This window comes from Gouania willdenowi, chromosome 17 (assembly GCF_900634775.1).
Source record: "Gouania willdenowi chromosome 17, fGouWil2.1, whole genome shotgun sequence".
Taxonomy (NCBI): domain Eukaryota; kingdom Metazoa; phylum Chordata; class Actinopteri; order Blenniiformes; family Gobiesocidae; genus Gouania; species Gouania willdenowi.
This window is the reverse complement of record NC_041060.1, coordinates 19,329,827-19,348,527: the sequence shown is the minus strand read 5'-3', so window position 1 is coordinate 19,348,527 and position 18,701 is coordinate 19,329,827. Positions and strand designations below refer to the sequence as shown.

Sequence of the window (18,701 nt, the reverse complement as noted above, 5' to 3'; positions counted from 1 at the left end):
GTTAACCATTTTTAGCTTGGCTAGATAAACCGCAACTTGTGAGTGCGCTCACTGTCAAGTTTGTGCATCTTTTTCACACATGCACACTTTTGGTATATTAGGCCCTGGGCTGGGCGGTATACCGGTTCATACCGAATACCGGTATATATTTTTGTTATGATATTAATTTTTAATATACTGCCGTACCGGTGTATTTGATTACGTAACTTTTGGAACGCTATGCTGCGCCTTGCTTCAGATCGGACCCTTTTCAATGTTGCACTTCTTTTTTTTTTTTTTTTTTTTTTTTTTTTTTTTTTTTTTTTTTTTTTTTTTTCACCTTGTTTGCACATGCTGTTGAAGGTTAACACTACAAGAAGTGCAATCTTTTAACAGCAATGCATATTTTATTATTGCAATTAAATAAATGAATTTATTTCATTGCATAATTGTGACCATCACCAGCCCTCCCTAGGGAAGGGTAAATACTTTATTAAAGGGAGGATGTAAAAGAGAGAGGGCAGTGTTACACCAGGGTGAGGGGGGTGGGGGGGGGGAGTTAACAGGGAGGAGGGATACAAGATAGGAAAACGAATGGGTGGGGAATAATCAATAAGTTTCAAGTGATGTGATGTGAAATTGTGGTTGTGTATATTGTGCTTATTGTTGTGTTATCAAGCCAGTCTGGTGACCAGTGTGCGGCTTAGGAATAATGATGGTGGCTGTGAGCAGAGGAGGAAGTGAGTGGAAGTTACATAAAACAGGTATTTGGGAACAACGTGTCTATGGTTGAGCCCAGTATGAGTGTTATCCCACAGCCCGAGGCCAGTGCGTCCATGACAAATGTGATTCCAAGAGCCGCTACTGCAAAACCCATAAGCCGCCCCCGGGCCCGAAGAAGCAGTCGGGCCAGCAGAAAGAGCGAGAGATCTAGGGGCCCCCGGCGACCACCCCACGGCCAAGCAGCCCCCCGAACGCCCCCAAGGTCCCAAGCCGAGAGGCTGCCATTGCCCCCCCCATACACACCCGAAAAGCCCCCAAGGAGCCAAGGACCCAGCGCACCACGCCACCGACTCCAACCCCCAACCCCCAGGCCCCCCAGCCCCCCACCCCCCCACCACCACCCACACCCCCGCGCCCAGCCCCCCGAGGGGAGGGCCCAGAGAGCCCCCCGCCCGAGACCCCAGCGGAGGAGCCAAAGCCCACGCCCAGCAGACGACCAGAGCCACGCCGAACGGGCAGCCGGCGGGCCCCCGCCGGTGAGCCCAGAGCCAGCAAGGACCCGACCCCAGGCCAGGAGGACCCGGAATGGATGCAGCACCAGGAGCAGCCCGCCCAGGGCGAACGACCACACCCCAAGCCGCATAAGGCACCAGGGGGCCGCTGGGAGTCCCCCCGCCGGTCCCGAGGCACCCCAACCCAGCCCCCCCGGGCGCCCCAGATGCCGATGCCGCCCGCGCCACGAGCTTCAGTTCTTTAAAGCCAGGGCCCCCTCCAGAGGCCAAGCCAGACCGCCCCACCGGGATGTGGCCCCCTAATTTAACCCCGACACTCTGCCTCACGGGGGACTGCCCAAACAGGGGCCGCACCAGAAGGTATGCAAGGGCGCGGCACGCGCCACCCGCCCCAGAAGACCCCCGCCAGGACCGGCCCGGCCAGCCGGCCAAGCACCCCGGGCCCCAGGAGCACCCCCAGGGACCAGGACCCCCCAAGGGCAAGCCCCCGGGCCAAGCCCCCCGGGACGCGCCCCCCACCCCAGCCCAGGTCCCGGCCACAGCCCAGCAGGACCGCACAGCCCCAGACGGCACAAGGCCAGCAGCCCAGGGCCCGCCGCCCCCCGGACAGCGCAAGTCACAGGGCAGCGCCCCCCGCCGGCCCGCGAGCAACCGGCGACCCCCACCGCGGGGACGGAGGCACCCCAACGGCACACATCCAGCGCGGGACAGCAGCCCCCAGCCAAAGATGCCCCGGACCCACCCACCAGTCCGCAGATGGCAGGACATACCCACCAGGCGGCCGAAAGCAACCTCAACCATCGGAACAGCTAACGCCGCCCCCCCAGTAAACAGCATCATCCCGAGGCGCCAAACAACCCTGCCCCAACCCCGGTGAGGACACCAGCACCCCCCCAGCACACCCACCCCCCAAACCGGCGAGGCAGGCCGCCCCGGGCCCGCACACCGCGGGGCCCGCCCCCAAGGCCACCAGGAGACAAAGCAAGCACCAAGCCACACCCAAGGGGGAGAGGCACCCCCGCGCCCCACCCGGCCGACACAGCCCGGAAAGACCCCGCAAGGAGAGACCCCGGCAAAGCCCCCCCGAGACCCACCGCCACGCCCGACCGCACCATCTTGATGTGCTTTTACTCTATGCAGTGGCCCAGCCACCAACAGAGGGGCCAAGCCCCCACCGGAGAGGCCCAAATATGTGTGCCAACCCACCACCCTGTTATGGTGCCTCTCCATTCCCCAATGGAGAGGCACTTCCCGATCCCCTGTGTGAATGTGTGTGTTTGGTGGATGTATGGGGTGTAATTAAAAGAAGGGGGATGGAGGGGAGCGGATCCCCCTCCAGCCTCTGTGGATTTATGTGTATGTGGTGTAATAGGCCGGAGGGTGTAAATGATGATACACCCTCCGGGGGGTGACATGTTGAGATGCGATTAAAATTGGAGGGATTAGTAGGGCAACTAGAGGTGGGAGGGCCGCCCCCATGCCACTACATAGTAACACAGGTGGCGGCCTCCTCCACCCCCAGCCCCACCATCCAGCCCCCCAAGGGTTGGGTATTGGTGTGTGGTGCATTTTCTGAGTGAGCCAGACCACCTGGGAGTGGGGTGAAGTGAACATGTAGGAGGCCTGTCCAGTGTGAGCCGGGCCCGTCCGCGTGGCGGGCCACGCGAGAGGGTAGATGGTGCAGACGGGCAAGTGGCACTGCGGGCCCCGGAACAGCACAGCCGGAGACCCCCCCCCACGGCACCCCCCCAGACCGCGCCGGCCCCGCGGAGCACGGCGACACCCCCCACCCCCGGGCACAGCCAGGCACCAACAACATCCCCCGGCGCCCCAGGGGGCGACCCCCGCCGCCCGCCGGCCCGGAGCAACGCCACCCCGCCACCAAGGGGAGCGGCCGAGCAGGGGGGAGGCCCATGCCCGCACCAGGGCCAGCACAGGCCCACCCGGCGCCACGATACAACACTCTCCACCGGGAGGCGGCCCCGGCCCCCCCGACGAGAGAGGACGCCATCCACCGCCAAGCAGGGCCATCCCGCCAGCCACGGACCGGCAAGCCAGAGTACCGAAGCACCCCCAGCCCGGAACCGCCCCCCCACGCCACCGGCGCCAATAGAGCCCCCCCCCCCCCACGGAGGCAATCCCCGACGACCCACGCACCGGCACGAGACACCCCCCCGACGCCAGCACACCCCGAACAACAGCGGGCCCAAGGCCACCAGCCCCGCCCCGCCCAAGGCTGCGCAGCGCCGCCACGAGCCGCGGCCGGTCCCCGGGCAGATTGCCGGAGAGCACCTCCCCGGACACGTAGCCCAAGGATCCGCCCCCGGGGCACCCCCGCCCCGGAATCGCGCCCACGGCGCCCGGTGCACCCAGCCAGCAGACCAGCCAATCCCAACGCGGATCCACCGGGCGAGGAACCACGCGCCGCGCCCCCGCACACCCGCCCAATACGACCCCCGGGGAGGCCCCATAGTACCCCTCACCCCACCCCCTAGCCATAACGTCCACACCCCGGCCATTGCGGTCGTACAAAAAGCCCCCGAGGGGGCCCCGCCTGGCTCGTCGCGCAAGCGACATCCCTAGCAAAGGTGCGCCCCAGGGAGCCAAGCCAAGGACCCGCAGGGCCGACGGAGCAACCCACAGCCACACCCTGCCACCCAGCAACCCAGGAGGCAATCGCCGACCCCGGGCAGCAGCCACCCCCAAAGCTACCCCCACCCCGGATCCCCCCGGACCGGAGCCAAGGACCCCACCACCCCAGGCCCCCCAACGAGACCACCCCCCAGCCAACCCACCCGGCACGGCACCGCCCGTCCCCCAGGCGGGAGCCACAGCCCCCCCACCAGTGCCCCAGGCCAACGGGAGCCCCCCAAACCCAACCCCACAGGATGGCGGGCGCAAGAGCAAAGGAGGAGGAGGGGGGGGAGGACGAGACAGGGGGACAGGGAGCAAGGGGAAGGAGCGGCAGGGGAGCACGCAGGGCCCCAGCCCCAGAGACCAACCAGATGCGCATGCAAGGGGCAACGGCGCCAAATCAAACAGCCCCGGGACCCCGTGAACACCCAGAAGGAATGCACACCCGTGCTGAGGCAACAAGGCACCCCGGCAACCCACCCCAGCCATCCTGACCAAGACCGCCCCAGAGGCCCAAGGCGGCCCCGGCCTACAGTTGGGCTAGTGCGTTAGTAAAGAGTGGTGCTGGCAGTCGCTTGCAGGCTAGATCATCAGGCTTTTAAAAATTTAGATTTAATGCAATTAAAAAAGGAGTCCAACGCTCCTCAAAGCACGTTATTTTTTTTTGTTTTCTGAGAGCAGACATCTTTTCCATGGAAATAAATTCTGTGAGGAGATTTTGCCATTGGTTTATGTTTAAGGATTTTTTGTCTTTCCAATTTAGTAATATTGCTTTTTTTGCTATGGCTAGTGCCGCAAGGATTGATTGTGATTGGTTTGCTGGAGGTTGAAGCATTGTCAGGTCTCCAATCAAACAGAGATTTGGAGATAAAGGAATTCTGTAGTCCAAAATGGAGGACAGTTTTTCAGTGATTAGAATCCAAAAGTGTTGAACTGGGGAGCAAAGCCATAAGGCATGTAAATAGGAATCCGCTGTATTCTGGGTGCACTGAGAGCAGATGTCTGTTGCTGAGAAGCCCATTTTATGCATTTTCTGTTGGGTAATGTGGGATCTGTGGAGGACCTTGTATTGAATTAGCTGAAGGTTTGTGTTTTTTGTCATCTTAAAAGTATTACAACAAATTTCTGCCCAGAAATCAGTGCTCGGGGTGATTGAGAGTTCGGCCTCCCACTTCGCGATTGGTAAGTAATTACAGTTAGTGTTCGAAAGCGCTCTGTATATTTTTGAGAGTTTTTTTGATTTTGTTGAGATTTTTTTCATATATATAGCCAGTTCTGGAGGTTGTAACGTAGTTAAGTCTAGTGGAGTGGTTTTCTTTATTGTCTCTGTTACTTGTAAGTACTGTAGAAAGTTACTTTTATTTATATCGAATGCTTGGGTTAGATTGTTATATGACCTGATCTTGTCATTTTCAAAAAGGTCTTGGAGATGAGTGATTCCACTCTCTTCCCATGTCTTCAGATAGAGTGGTGTTTTTTTATTTTTAAAGTCGGGGTTGTGCCAGATTGGAGAGAGTATACTAGTTTTTAATTGGCCATTTGTGATGCCCAGGGCTTTCCACCATGCAGTCAGTGTGGAGGCAATTAGTGGGTTTTTAAAGCAGTTGTGATGTTTGAGGGTCGCAGTGATAAAAGGGAGATCAGAGAGTTTAATGTGTTTGCAGTCTAACTGTTCTATTTCTAGCCAGGTGTTGTAGTATTCTTTTGGATTTAGCCATTCTGTTAAATATAGTATTTGGTTTGCTAAGTAATAATGCATGAAATTAGGGGCTTCTAAACCACCCTCGTCTTTGTTTTTTTGAAGGGTAGAAAGGCTTATTTTAGGTTTTTTATTTCTAGTATAGAATTTTGTAGTTGTAGAATCTAATCTTTGAAACCATTGTTTTGGTGGTTTCAGTGGTATCATTGAGAACAAGTAGTTTATTTTTGGTAAGATTTTCATTTTAACTGAGGCTATCCTGCCAAGTAGTGAGATGGGGAGATTGTTCCATCTCCGCAGATCTTCTGTGACTTTGTCCAACATCGGATCATGATTTAGTTTAATTAATTCATTTAAGTTTGGTGATATATTTAAGCCTAGATATTTAATTGTATTTGTGGTGGAGGGGTGTTGTGGATTTTGGTGTGCAGGATTCCAAGAGTTTTTTGTCAAAGGGAGGATTGATGATTTTGTCCAGTTAATGGAATAGTCTGATAATTTAGAGAAGCTGTTTATTAGATTAAATACTTCCTCTAAAGAGGATTGCGGTTCTTCCAAATAGAGTAAAATGTCATCCGCGTAGAGATTAATTTTGTGTTCTGAGATGGATGAGTGGATTCCTTTAATAACAGAGTTCTGACGTACAGCTGCTGCGAGAGGTTCAACGAATATTGCAAAAAGCAAAGGTGAGAGTGGACAGCCTTGTCTGGTTCCCCTCTGCAGTGTGAAGCTTTGGGATGTTATTTTGTTTGTGGTTACTGAGGCCTTAGGTTTATTGTACAGGGTGGAGATCCATTGTATGAATGATTCTCCGAAGCCAAATTTGCCAAGGACAGTTAGGAGGAATGACCAGTTTACTCTATCAAATGCTTTTTCTGCATCGAGTGACAAGATTATTGTTTTCTTTTTAGAGTTCTGTGCCATGTTGATCACATTAAACAGTCTTCTCACATTGTCTGTGGAGTGTCTATTTTTAATAAAACCTGTCTGGTCTTGGTGTATAATTGACTGTACTACTTTCTCTAACCTAGATGTGAGTGCTTTGGAAATAATTTTTAAGTCTGTGTTAATAAGTGAGATGGGACGATAGCTTGAGGGTAATATGGGGTTTTTGTCTGGTTTAAGTAACAATTTAATGTTCGCTGTATTCATGTGACCTCCTACATGCCCTTTATTTTTGATCTCTGTTACTACTCTGAAAAATAGTGGAGCCAGCATTGACCAGAAATGTTTAAGGAATTCAGCAGGGAACCCATCTGGACCTGGTGCTTTGCCTGTTGACATGCTATCTAAAGCATTTTGTAATTCTTGTAAGGTTAATGGTGAGTCTAAGGTGGTTTTCTGATCTATAGTGAGCTGTGGTAGGTTTAGTTTATTAAGAAAGGTTTTAATATCTTCAGGGTCAGGGTTTAAATTTGATGAGTATAAGTTTTGATAATAATCATGAAAGATGTTATTAATGTCCTGAGGTAAGTTTAAAGTTTGACCTGCGTTATCAGAAATTGCTGCTATAAATGAATTTTCTTTATTATGTTTGAGCTGATTTGCTAAATATTTGCCTGATTTATTATTATAGTCAAAGTTTTTGTATCGTAATTGTTGCAAAATGAAGTCGGTTTTTTTTAGATAAGATGATATTCAGATTAAGTTTTGTATTTTGGAGTTTTTCCCATAAAAGTTCAGAAGGGTTAGCTGCGTATTCTTCCGTAAGTTTTTTGATCTTTTCTTCAAGTGTTTTTTCTGCTATCTGTTCCTGTTTTTTCTTAAAAGAAGAGTATGATATAATCTTCCCTCTAATGACAGCCTTGCCAGTTTCCCAGAGTAAGGACGGTGATATTTCCGGGGAGTCGTTTGTCAATAGAAAGTCCTCCCATTCTTTTCTTATATTTTTTTCAAATTTACTGTCATTAAGTAATGAAGTGTTAAAGCGCCATAGAGAGGATACTTTCTGATTAGAGTCACACTGCAGGGTGAGGGATATTGGGGCATGATCGCTAATAATTATAGGATGTATTTTAGAGGACATCTTATGTACGATGGAATTATTTGAAAGAAAAAAGTCAATTCGGGAGAAGGATTTATGCACAGGGGAGAAGAAGGTATATTCTTTTTTAGTTGGGTTATTCAGTCTCCATACATCTCCTATTCCAAGATCTTCCATGTAATCCATTAATACTTTAGCAGATCGAGATGGTTTTGTATTTGAGCACTTACTAGATCTGTCCAATGATGTGTTGAGCGCCAGATTGAAGTCACCTCCGATGATTAGAGACGAGTCTGCAGAAAGGTCTGAAAGCTCTGAGAAAATTCTATGGAAAAAATCAGGGTCATCATTATTGGGGGCATATAGATTAAGAATTGTGAAACATTTATTATGCACTTCTAAATAGGAAGGTAAACAGTAGCTCTCTGGTGTTAGTTACGGTGTAAATCATTTGTGTAAATGAATAAGAAAGACACAATTGAAAGCTCCGGAGCTGCATGTGAGCATGCGCCTGCATTCGCATGCCTCTGCTACAGGAGAACGACACTCACGGACACGGAGGCACGGTTAGCTTAGCATATTCGGCAGTAATACACAAAAAAAAAGCCGTGATATACATTTTCGGTCATACCGCCCAGCCCTAATTAAGCCCTAAATCCATCCATTTTCAGACCCACTTAGTCCTGTTTGTCAGGGTCACGGGGGCCTGCCAGTGCCAATCTCTGGCTCTCATTGGGCGCTGGGCGGGGATACACCCTGGACAGGGTGCCAGTCCATTGCAGGACGGCCCTAAATCTATGAGAACAAAATTAATTTGTAGATTATCTGTGGGTCACCTGCTTACATGAATATTAGCTTGACCACAACTAAGTTTGCAAAGGGGATGCAATCGTACATTTCTATGGGACCTTAAGCTCTGGAATTTTTGGAATATTAAAAAAGAGAAACTTGTCATGGGAATTATTTATTGGAATTAACTGAAAATTGGGACTAATTTCAAATTACGGTAGCACAGGAGTGTCAAACTCATTTTAGTTCCGGGGCCAAATATGGAGCAGTTTGATCTTAAGTGGGCCAGAGATTATTTTCAACATTATTGTGCCCTAGTTTGCACTTCCACGTATGCATTAAATACAAAATATGTAAGAAACCGACAATATCCAAGCAATAAGTGACAGATATCAGTCCCATCAGGATGTTCTCTTTAAATTTCCTACATTTTGTGACTGATTTCTATTTAATTAAGGACATATTATCTCATAATTTGACAAAGATTTAAAGATTTTGTAATAATTTTTTGTTTTTTTCAAAAGTTTAATATTAAAAATGACTGCAGTTTTGCGATATCAGTACTGGGAAAACTGTGAGCACCTGCAAATATTGTTGAGTTTCATTTACAAATGTTTTGTCAAACTTTTTCCTGAGGGCCGAATTGGATGCTCCAAAGGGCCAGATTTGGCCCCCGGGCCTTGAGTTTGACAAATGTGCTGTAGCATATCCAAACATGAATATGAGCATTCATGCAAAACAATACAATTAAAAACATCAACAAAAATATGATTTAAACTCAATACATTTATCACGGGAAATCTCAGTGGCAAAAACACCACCACGGATACCAATGCTCTTCATGGACAAACAGTGTAGTTTTTGTTTTAAATGAAAATATTTTCTTGAACAATTAATTATTACATACATTTTGAGTAAAAAAATACTAATGTGCCTTTCTGAATTGGCTAAAATGACACAACCCCCCATCTAAAAGCAACAAAAAAGCCTTGTTCAAAAAACCTACAGGCAATGGCCACTTCCTGATGGAGAAGTGTCTCAATAGCAGAGATATCCTCAAGAATGAAATCTGGTTAAGTGAAGATTTTAAATCCCATTCCATTTTGTTTTTCCATTTAAATCTCATTAATTCTCATTCATTTCCCTTAACTCCCATGGAAAGTTTCCAACTTTGAAAATTACCAGAATTTTGCTCCCCTAGCAGCAACACCACCTTGGCCACTCAGTCCACAAAAAAAAGGTAGCAATCATTGCATCTCGGCTAAGACTTATAGATCCATGCATGTCAACTATACTGGGAAAAGTCACTTAACTTCAGAAATTTAAAAATATGTTGTTGAATTTAAAGACATAAAACTTTTTAAATCACACTCGAGAAAAATATGAAACAAGGCATTAATATTCAGGATGCTGCATGGAAACTACATCACCTAAGACAACAGCACCATAAATCAAAGAGGTTAATCATTTCAGTAACAAAGATTTATCTCTCAGTATAAACACTATCCTAGAAATGGCAAAAGCCACTCTTTATGCAGTTTTCAATTTTTTTTTTTTTTTTTAATTTATGATATATCTTGTGTTTTTCTGCTGACACAAACAGTTCATTCTTTATGGTCTGATTTTTTTTTCTTCATGTTTTATGTCTTACTATACTTTCAAACCAGACTTGCCAAAAGAAGCAGGTGATAAAATAAAAAAGAGCCACTTAAGCTTTTATGTCAACTCGGGTAATGAGATTTTTTTTTAACAACTGCAGTCCAGATGACCAGCTGTCTGGGTATGGTCAGCATTATTTAATATGTAGATCATATTGCAGTAGCATAACAATTTCATGGTGTCTTTAAGGGACTCCAGATCTGCTGAATTAAGCACTTCTGTCTCATGTGTGCTGTGTCTTGTTGATGTGTCTCTATCTTAGCAAGCATCACACTTAAAACTACAAGCACTAATGATATCAATAAACCAATGGATTTAAAGTGGTTTATAAAAAGAACCAAATACACTCGTTATAGCAATAAACCAATGGGTTTAAGGTGATGTAAAATAATTAAATACATTGTATTCATGTGTTATATCTATGACTATCTCCAAGTGTGGCTATTTGGCTAGCTCCGAAAATAGCCTCAAAACTTGGCTTAATGCCTAATTTTTCTACTTTTACAGGTTCTACGATGTTCCTAGTTTAACCTACTCAGAGCCCCTGAGCCATGATGAGAGGGACGTGTCTTACTGGCGAAGGCGAGGCCAGGACTTCAGCATTCTTTTGGACTATGCTGACGGCAGAGAGCTGAGGGCCTCTGCTGGAGCATGGAGGCCACAGGCTTTGATCTCAGCAGAGGAGTACAGGGCAGAGAGACAAGCGCAGCAGCTATGGGAGGACATTTCCTGGCTAAGAGACCCGGATTCTGGCCCTGGTCAGCTAAGGGTGACTGGGGAAAGGAAGTGCCAGAGCCTTGGTACAGAAGAGTGGAGGCCTGCTATTGGGCTAGGGAGGCAGCTGTCAGATGGGGATGGGGAAAGATGGGCACAGGACCATTATCGCCTAAGGACACCGGAGGGTTTTTTTCATCCAAGAACAAAAGCAAAGTCTCAGTCTCTCCCAAGAGTTTTGTCACCTGATGGAATTAGTGGTCGAGAGCTTGTTCCATCAAGGCCTAGCTTACCTGATAGACAGAGGATGAGCAGCACTGTCTTTTCTGGGCCCTACAGTAGGTACATCTATAGTGGTGGTAGAGATCGGTGGGGTAGAAGTCTAGGGCAGAGCAGCCATGTTGCACTTTTACCAAAGCCCAGGTTTAGTAGGCCGTTAAAGCCTCCATCATATGAAATTCACCAGCAGACTAGGGGTAGCGCAGAAATGCTTGCTATAGAGCAGGGAGCCAAACAAAAAGACAGGTCTATTTATTATTCAAGGGGTGGGGACCTGAGACAAGATTATTACGCACAACAGTCAGTCCTTACTGGGATGGAGCCCCCTGGCTACATACCACCCCCATCATATAGAAGACTCCCACCCCCAAGAGCAGTTTCAATCAATCGCAATGAAATGGCTAACTTTAGATGGAGGGCAGAGGCTTTGCAAATGCCCCTCTCTGATCCTGGACGATGGCTATCAAGACAGACAAGCGGATCATGGCTGGAACAATATGTTGATCGTAGTCTGTCCTATCGAAAACAAATGCAGGTACTTTCTGGACATGAAGAACAACCAAGTCTTTCCCGTCAAGTACCCACTGAAGACCCAAGAGTGAAGCAAATCTCAGGAGGGGCTGGTGGAAATTCTCTGACTGACTCGGACAAAATCCGTAACATCAGCAAAGAGATTCCACCTGCAAAGACTTTAGGACAATCTACACATGATAGTGCCTTTCCTTCCCAACCGGGGCCAGCTCCCAACAGTGAAAACCGTAAAATTGGCTCAACTGACAATGACAGCAGTAATCGGTGGTCTAACAGGAGTATTAACAAAAAAGGTGACATTTTATCCCCTGAGAAAAACCGTAGTCAATTTTTTCCTTCATCCATTTTAGGCAAACCCCCTCCACCCCCATGTAAACCAACTGAGCAGGGTATTTCTGAAACTGTGGTAGAGTTAAAAAAGGTGGAACAGCCTGAACCACCAGAGAAGGACAAATCAAAGAATTTAAAAAAGAGACTTAGTGAAACAATTTTCTGTCTGGTGTCTGTACCTGTCACTCCACAGCTCACAGGGACAATTCGAGATCAGAATAATAATAACGAAAAATCACCAGACCCAGCAGGTAGTCCAAGTGACAACAAAACTGGCCACCTAACTAACCAAAGTCTTCAAAGCACATCATCAGCTGAAGCTGAGCTGCAAGCACTAACTGGTAGCATAGCAAGCAGCAAAGCAAGCAGTAGAGCGAGCAGCAAAATGTTTAAAAAGTTACCATGTAGGCCACCTAAAATAAATCATTACAAGGAGCTCAAGCTGACAGGTACATGGCCAGCAAACCAATATCGAGACCAGGAAACGCAAACTAGTCCTGATGCCCAGAAACCTGACCCTGAAGACAAGGAAGCACAACAAGACCCGGTTCCTCCTGATGCTGAAGTCACTTCTGATAGCAGTGGGGCAGTGGGCGGTACATTCAGTTTTCCTATACAGGGAGTAAAAAGCCTGAAACTATCAAGCAACAGCGCATTCTCTCTAACTTCCACCTTCTCTAGCCAGCTGAACAAGAGCACAGCTCAGCAGCCAGCAGTGCCGTCCTCAGGAAATGTGGAGGAGATCAAACCAGCAGCAAATAGTGGGCAAGAACCAACTGAACCGCTTCTGATAAAGCCGGCAAGTCAGCGACCATGGGATTCTGTTAAAGAGCTGGAGACCATCAAAAAAGAAGTCCAGAATCAACAGCAGCAGCAGCAGAACAGCAAACAACCTAGTGTTGACAAGTGCATAGAAGATCTCAATGAGGCCTACAAAGACATTTTGGAATTAGGCACTGCCAGCAATAAAGTCCCAGATGGTTCTGTACAAATCCCTGACCGCATCAAAATCCGACTGACATCAGAGCCTCTCAACAAGCCCAGTAGCCTTAGACGCAGTGCAGTAAGCTGGTCGGTAGACCCAGAATATAGGGAAGTCAAGAGCGCCTTCTCTAGGCCTGCAACAAAGTCGGTGACCTTCAGTAAGCAGCTCAGAGAAGAGCTCCCTGTTCCACCACGTGAGACGGGTTTCAGAGAGTACAGGGTAGTTTCTCATCTTTCTCGCAGAAGGAGTAACGATGGCAGAACAGTGAAACTGGACTTGCCAGATGAACCTATTGAGACACCACTTTGTGACTTCAGTCCAACCACACGTACCGCAGCAGCTGAAGTGCCGTGGGCGGATAGACAGCCAATGCAAGATGCATCCACACTAACTAGTCCTCCTGATTATGAGGATATATGCCAGGCTTTCCGTCAGTCTAAAGATCCTGCAGATGTCATCAAAGCATCCACAGGTCTTTCTAGAACAAATGGCACAGAATCTCTCCAAGATTTCAATGCTGACTTAGAAGAAGAGTGTCCGATTTGTAAAAGAGAACTTGAAAATCAAATGAGACAGGGTCCATTGCCTCCACTTCATGAGGAGAACAGCTCAGATAGCTCAGCCAATCAAAATGGTAGTCCGCCCCAATGTGGTGCTTTAGACAGTCCAGCCGAAGATATAAAAGCCGAGGAGTCAGATAACTCAGTTTTGAAACAGTCAAAGACTGACCAGTGTGTTGAAGCAAAGGAGCAGCATTTACTGTCACAGGAAAATGTTATTGAGGGCGAGAAGGCCAACAGTGCTCAGGCAGAAATTTTAGAAACGGAGTGCTCAAGTACTTCTGCTGAGAGCCTACCAGCAAATGAAGCTACAGAGGATGCATCCTCTGCAACTAGAATATTATCAAATGATATGCTAACCTGCCACCAAGTCACTGAGAAACAGAGTGCTCTTGAAACACCAGCTGAGCTAGTAAAATCAAAAGGGAAGGAAGTTATAAAAGGAGAAACCTGTGAGGACGGTGCTGTAGAACAGCCAGACAATGCAAGCATTGAGTCACAGGGTGCAGTGCTTGATGACAAGAAGGAGGCAAAGAAGCCATTCGCTGTCCCAGAGAATAAACTTGGCCTACGGACTAATTTAGGGCGAGACCACCCAGGGTTACCAGAGTTTCCTCCAGAAAGACTGCCACTTTCAGTTCCCCCAAACCCAGACCGCAGACTATCTCTGTGCTTAGAGGGGGAGAAGAGGAGCAGGGGTCCATCTCACCGAATTGAAGCCCTGCAGAACAAGCTAGCTATTTCTCCAGGTCGGGTGGCAGTTGAGCGACTGGCCCGGATGAGGGAGGTGGACGTCATGTATCGCATGAGGCGCCTTAGCATCAGAAGCACTGACTCTGGGGAGGGAGAGGCAGAGGGGGAGGGCAAAGAAGAACAAGCAGAGGAGCTCAGCTTTGCTCTTCAGAGAGACAAAGAGAACAATCAAGAGATTACTCATTCACAGCAGGTCTCTGAGGCAACAGTGGTGCAAGATGAAGAGGAGAAATCTCTCCCAGGTAAGCTGACTCGAAATCTATATGAAACTTATCTCTGGTAATTAAAGTCGCCATCTGAGTATGCTCTTCTGTACATCTTGTTTAAGTTGATTTAAAAAACACATTTTGTGCTGGTATATTCAAATGAAATTGCATTGTTAGAATAGAAGGTGATTGATATTTATACTTTTTTTGCCGCCGTATTTCACAGCCCCATGACCAAGCCGAGGCAAGGCAGTGCAGAAAGACGGTCCATCATCTCCATCTGAGATTTTTAGCTCAAACACTGTGACCAGGCTGCCTACTAGATTGCCTTCATCTCATCTTGACACTGAAATGGCCTTCTTGTCCGACAAGAGCATTGTTAATACCCTCACCCTCAGCGCTGCGTTGACTGCTAAGAGTGCTGTTCCACTGCCAAAGGGAGGAGCCCCTTTAAACTTGAGGGGCAACTTTCACCCCAAATCCCACCACAGCCCTCCCAAACTGAAATCAACTTACCCCATTGACCCTCCATACCTATTCCAGCCCCTAAATAGTGTTTCTACTAGCTAGTCTTCTTGTAGCGGCTTGCCCTTTCTATTCTATCCTCCCCATGCTTTTCTCATCGGCAGACATTATGCAAACCTGTTCCGTATACTAGAAATTTTGAAATGGTTAAACTGCGAAACTATTTTTTCGCGATCTGATTGAATCGGTTTGTTTACAGACAAGCTGTCAAGGACATGAATGTAAGTGTTTTTATGTTTAGCCTAATTATAGATTTAGGATTCCAACCGCAGACCTGTTTTTTTGCATTTACACCAAAAACTAAAAAAAAGAAGAAAAAAAAAGAAAAAATGCGCATCTGATGGTGTTATGGCGACAGCTATTTTACAAGTGGACATCACTGTCTTTGGCTCCAGAACTGTTTTGATTTTCACATGAGCTAGACCAGCCTTTGTTTCTCTTAGAAATAAAACTACATTGTGCCCTTTCATAGCTTTTTGTATACACTGCAAACTATAACACCCAGGGCTCTTCAGTGAAGAGTAACTCGATACCACATGAAATGACATTTGAGCGATTTATTATCAGGCATGTTGGTTCAAGGCTGGACAGGGAGAGTTGCCTTTCGTACCCAGATGTGTAAGCGCTGGGTGAATAAGGTGGCGTTTCTGATTAGTTTCCTGATCAATCCAATCTACTACCCCCACTTCCAGATACTTTCAGGAATCAATAAAGGCACAGATTGAGTCAAAAAAGGTGATCAGCAAATTTGTTTGTCAAAATGTTTAAAGAGCAGTGGAGACATTTTCCAAAAAAAAGAAAAAAAAAAAAGAAAAAAAAAAGCAATATTGTTGAACAAACAGCTTATTGCTGTAGTGGAGCTACCTGTAGGCACCTTTTGTCAGGGTGTAAACAAGTCATTCAGATCATATTACAGGGAAATGGAACAGCATCAGGGTAAATGGGAGATTCATGGGGTGGGAGCTTTTTTGTCATGAGATATATCTTAGTTCAAACATCTGCATTGCAAAGAGTGTACATCCCACTGAAAACTTAGTTTTTTTAGCATCAAATTGGTAATCACTTTGCATAATGTACAAAAATAAAGTATATTTTAAATAGAGAAATTTTGTATTTAACCATGAAACTTTATTTATTTCACACAAGCTAAAACTATCATATGTGTGTACAGCATCATATTGAGAGGATACATAATTTTCTAGTGCTTTAAGAATTTTACCAGAGTGAGATATGGTGGGATGGCCCTGTAGTGTGCCTTGATCACACGATCGGTTTCAGTGAGCGATAGGGTTCGTCGCAGCGAGAGGTGAAGGGTATGGAAGCTTTTTTGATTGTGCCATAATTTTCAAATCAATAGTGCTTTTTTTCCCACGCTGACAGAGTCAATGTTGAATCCTTGTTGTATCTAGCACATGAACCCATCCGAGCTGTATTATGTATGTCAGATATTAGACATGTCTTGTGTTATTCATTGTCTTTTTTTTGTATGTCTTCCAATCTTCATCATGTATTGTTCTGTCGTTGGTTCCTTCCTTGAGAAATGCTCAGAAATAAACATTTTGACTTTTTTTTCCTGTTCCTTCCTCTTGCCCCTTGTTTCACCTTCCCTTCCTTGTTTTTTTCCACTGCTGTTGTGAGTAAATTATTCTGCTGCTGTCATTAACAGGTCCATATAGAATGCAATGCAGGGTGCTGTGATAGACTAAAACCACATATCTGTATGGTAATAATCTGAACTGTGGTGATTAAACAACAACAACAGATGCTATTTAATTCAACATTTTTTAATTTGTTGTAAGTTGTGGTTTTCCTCAGAACGACACTTGTGTATTGACACAACATTGAGTTCAAGCTGGCCATCATTTGTTCAGTCATTCCTCCAGTATCACTTACTTGTTATGTAGCATTTTATAGTTGTAGCACTTTATCAGCTGTGATTTCTGTCTTGGCGTTTCATGTGTTTCTCGTAAAAATTGGAAGACTCATCCTGCCTTATTATACGTGCATTACATTCAACTCCAGGAAATGCCAAATATTATGATACTAAGCACTGTTTCACATCCTAAGTTCTTAAAAACAAACTGGCTGTTCTGCCCTCCCTCTGGTCGGAGAGGTACAGTAGCATTTATGGGTAGTTTCTGCTCTTCGTGGTGTTTTATCTGTAGGTACAACCTCAAATGTTAAAAAGTACAGGATGAGATTTAGCAAATCATGATTAGCTTGTAGTTAGCATCACAAGAAGGACAAGCCCCATATATTTACACATCTCATGTTCAAATCAATTTGAAGACCTAATGGCCTTTTTTCGTTGGTCATGTTTTTATTTTATTTTTTATTTTTTTTACTTACCCCGAATACAATTTAATAACAATTTCAGTACCTATAAACCCCCTTCCCTGCCCAACAATTGGCATGTGTCAGGTACACTTGAACAGTGTTGTTTGACCTTTTGTACTGCAGGTGATGTGCACCAAGGGATGATTTATGCACACTTGTAATATTTTCTATTTTCATATGAGATTTAAGTGCTTTTTGTATTCACATTTTTCTTTTCTTCCTTGCATGAAATGCAAGAGAGACGGGGGGGGGGGGGGGAATGCTTTTCATAAATTCTATTTGCATTTGGTACTCCAACAGTAAATCCCGTGGGCAAAGCATTATGTTTTCATGTATAATTTATTATACTATGCCAAGTATTTAAAAGCTATTTTTAGAGTAAATAACCAACTCATTCATTGTTCCTTTGAGACATGCCTTTATCTTTGTATCAATAAATATGAGCATAATACATAGTCATATGATTGTGCTACTGTTGTATGATACTGCAGTTTGATTCATAATAAAACTCTTTGCATGAACTCACTGTCTCTGATTTGTTGTTGATGTAGAAGACGCTGATTTTTGGGCATATTTATACAGTTGATGTCTCAATGACAATTTTAAGGAGTTTTACAACACTTTTGGGGCAATACATTTTTGGAGTATTTAAAGAAGCTATTACTTTAGCAAGTTATTGTACAATACAACAAATTATTTTGTGATTTTTGGTGTAACTTTTATCACAGCAGGGGTCACAAAACATTATCAATGACAATGCCAGTATTTTGAATAATGACTGATTTGATCATCAATAAAGGAAAGGAAAAAGGATTTGGGGATTATTTTGTGTCTTTTTGTTGTCGTTTCTTGTGTTTTTGGATTCATTTTGTGTATTTTTGTTTTATACATTTTCCAATAATTTTGTGCATTGTTGTCATTTTGTACATTTTCTCTCATTTTGCATGTTTTTGTTGTCTTGCGTGTCTCTGGAGTTATTTGTGCCTATTTTTGTCATTTTGTATTTATTTTTTTCCATTATCTATTTGTAGTCGTCTTGTACGTTCATGGAGTAATTTAGTGTATATTTGTTGTCATTTTGTAGATTTGTTTTGTTTTTTGTTCATCGTTGTCTGTCTGTGTGTGTTTTTCTGCAATTTTGTACGATTTTAAAGTCAATTTGTGTAGTTCTGGTGTTGTTTGGCGTGTTGTCATTTCATTAATTTTTAGATTATTTTTTGTGCAATTATTTTGGGGGCTGCACAAAATTAGACAGAGGGCCACGTGTGGCCCCCAAGCCGCCAGTTTCCCACGTCTGGTCTATAAAGTACTTCTTCAGTAAAATGAGTGTAGCTCCTTAAATTAACCTTATGTACATATACCTGGAGTGTGGGAGAAAAAATACACTTAATAGAATGCTCATAATAGTTCAGAAAAACAAGATTTCTGCACAATTTATTCATTTGTGTTGTCCAAAGAGGGAGCACTTTTTAATTATTTAATATTTGATTAATGTCAGTAGC

General features: G+C 45.5%; 1 protein-coding gene across 1 annotated transcript in view; it reads left to right on the top strand.

Moving 5' to 3' along the window:
• Window positions 1-17,603, top strand: part of jcadb (junctional cadherin 5 associated b) — a 28,910-nt gene extending 11,307 nt beyond the window's left edge. The window contains exons 3-4 of the mRNA XM_028473590.1: window positions 10,487-14,373; window positions 14,564-17,603. Of these exons, the coding sequence (XP_028329391.1) occupies window positions 10,487-14,373; window positions 14,564-14,571 (3,895 nt within the window). The 3' untranslated portion in view covers window positions 14,572-17,603. The remainder of the gene's footprint in view (window positions 1-10,486; window positions 14,374-14,563) is intronic.
• Window positions 17,604-18,701: the final 1,098 nt, after the last annotated feature.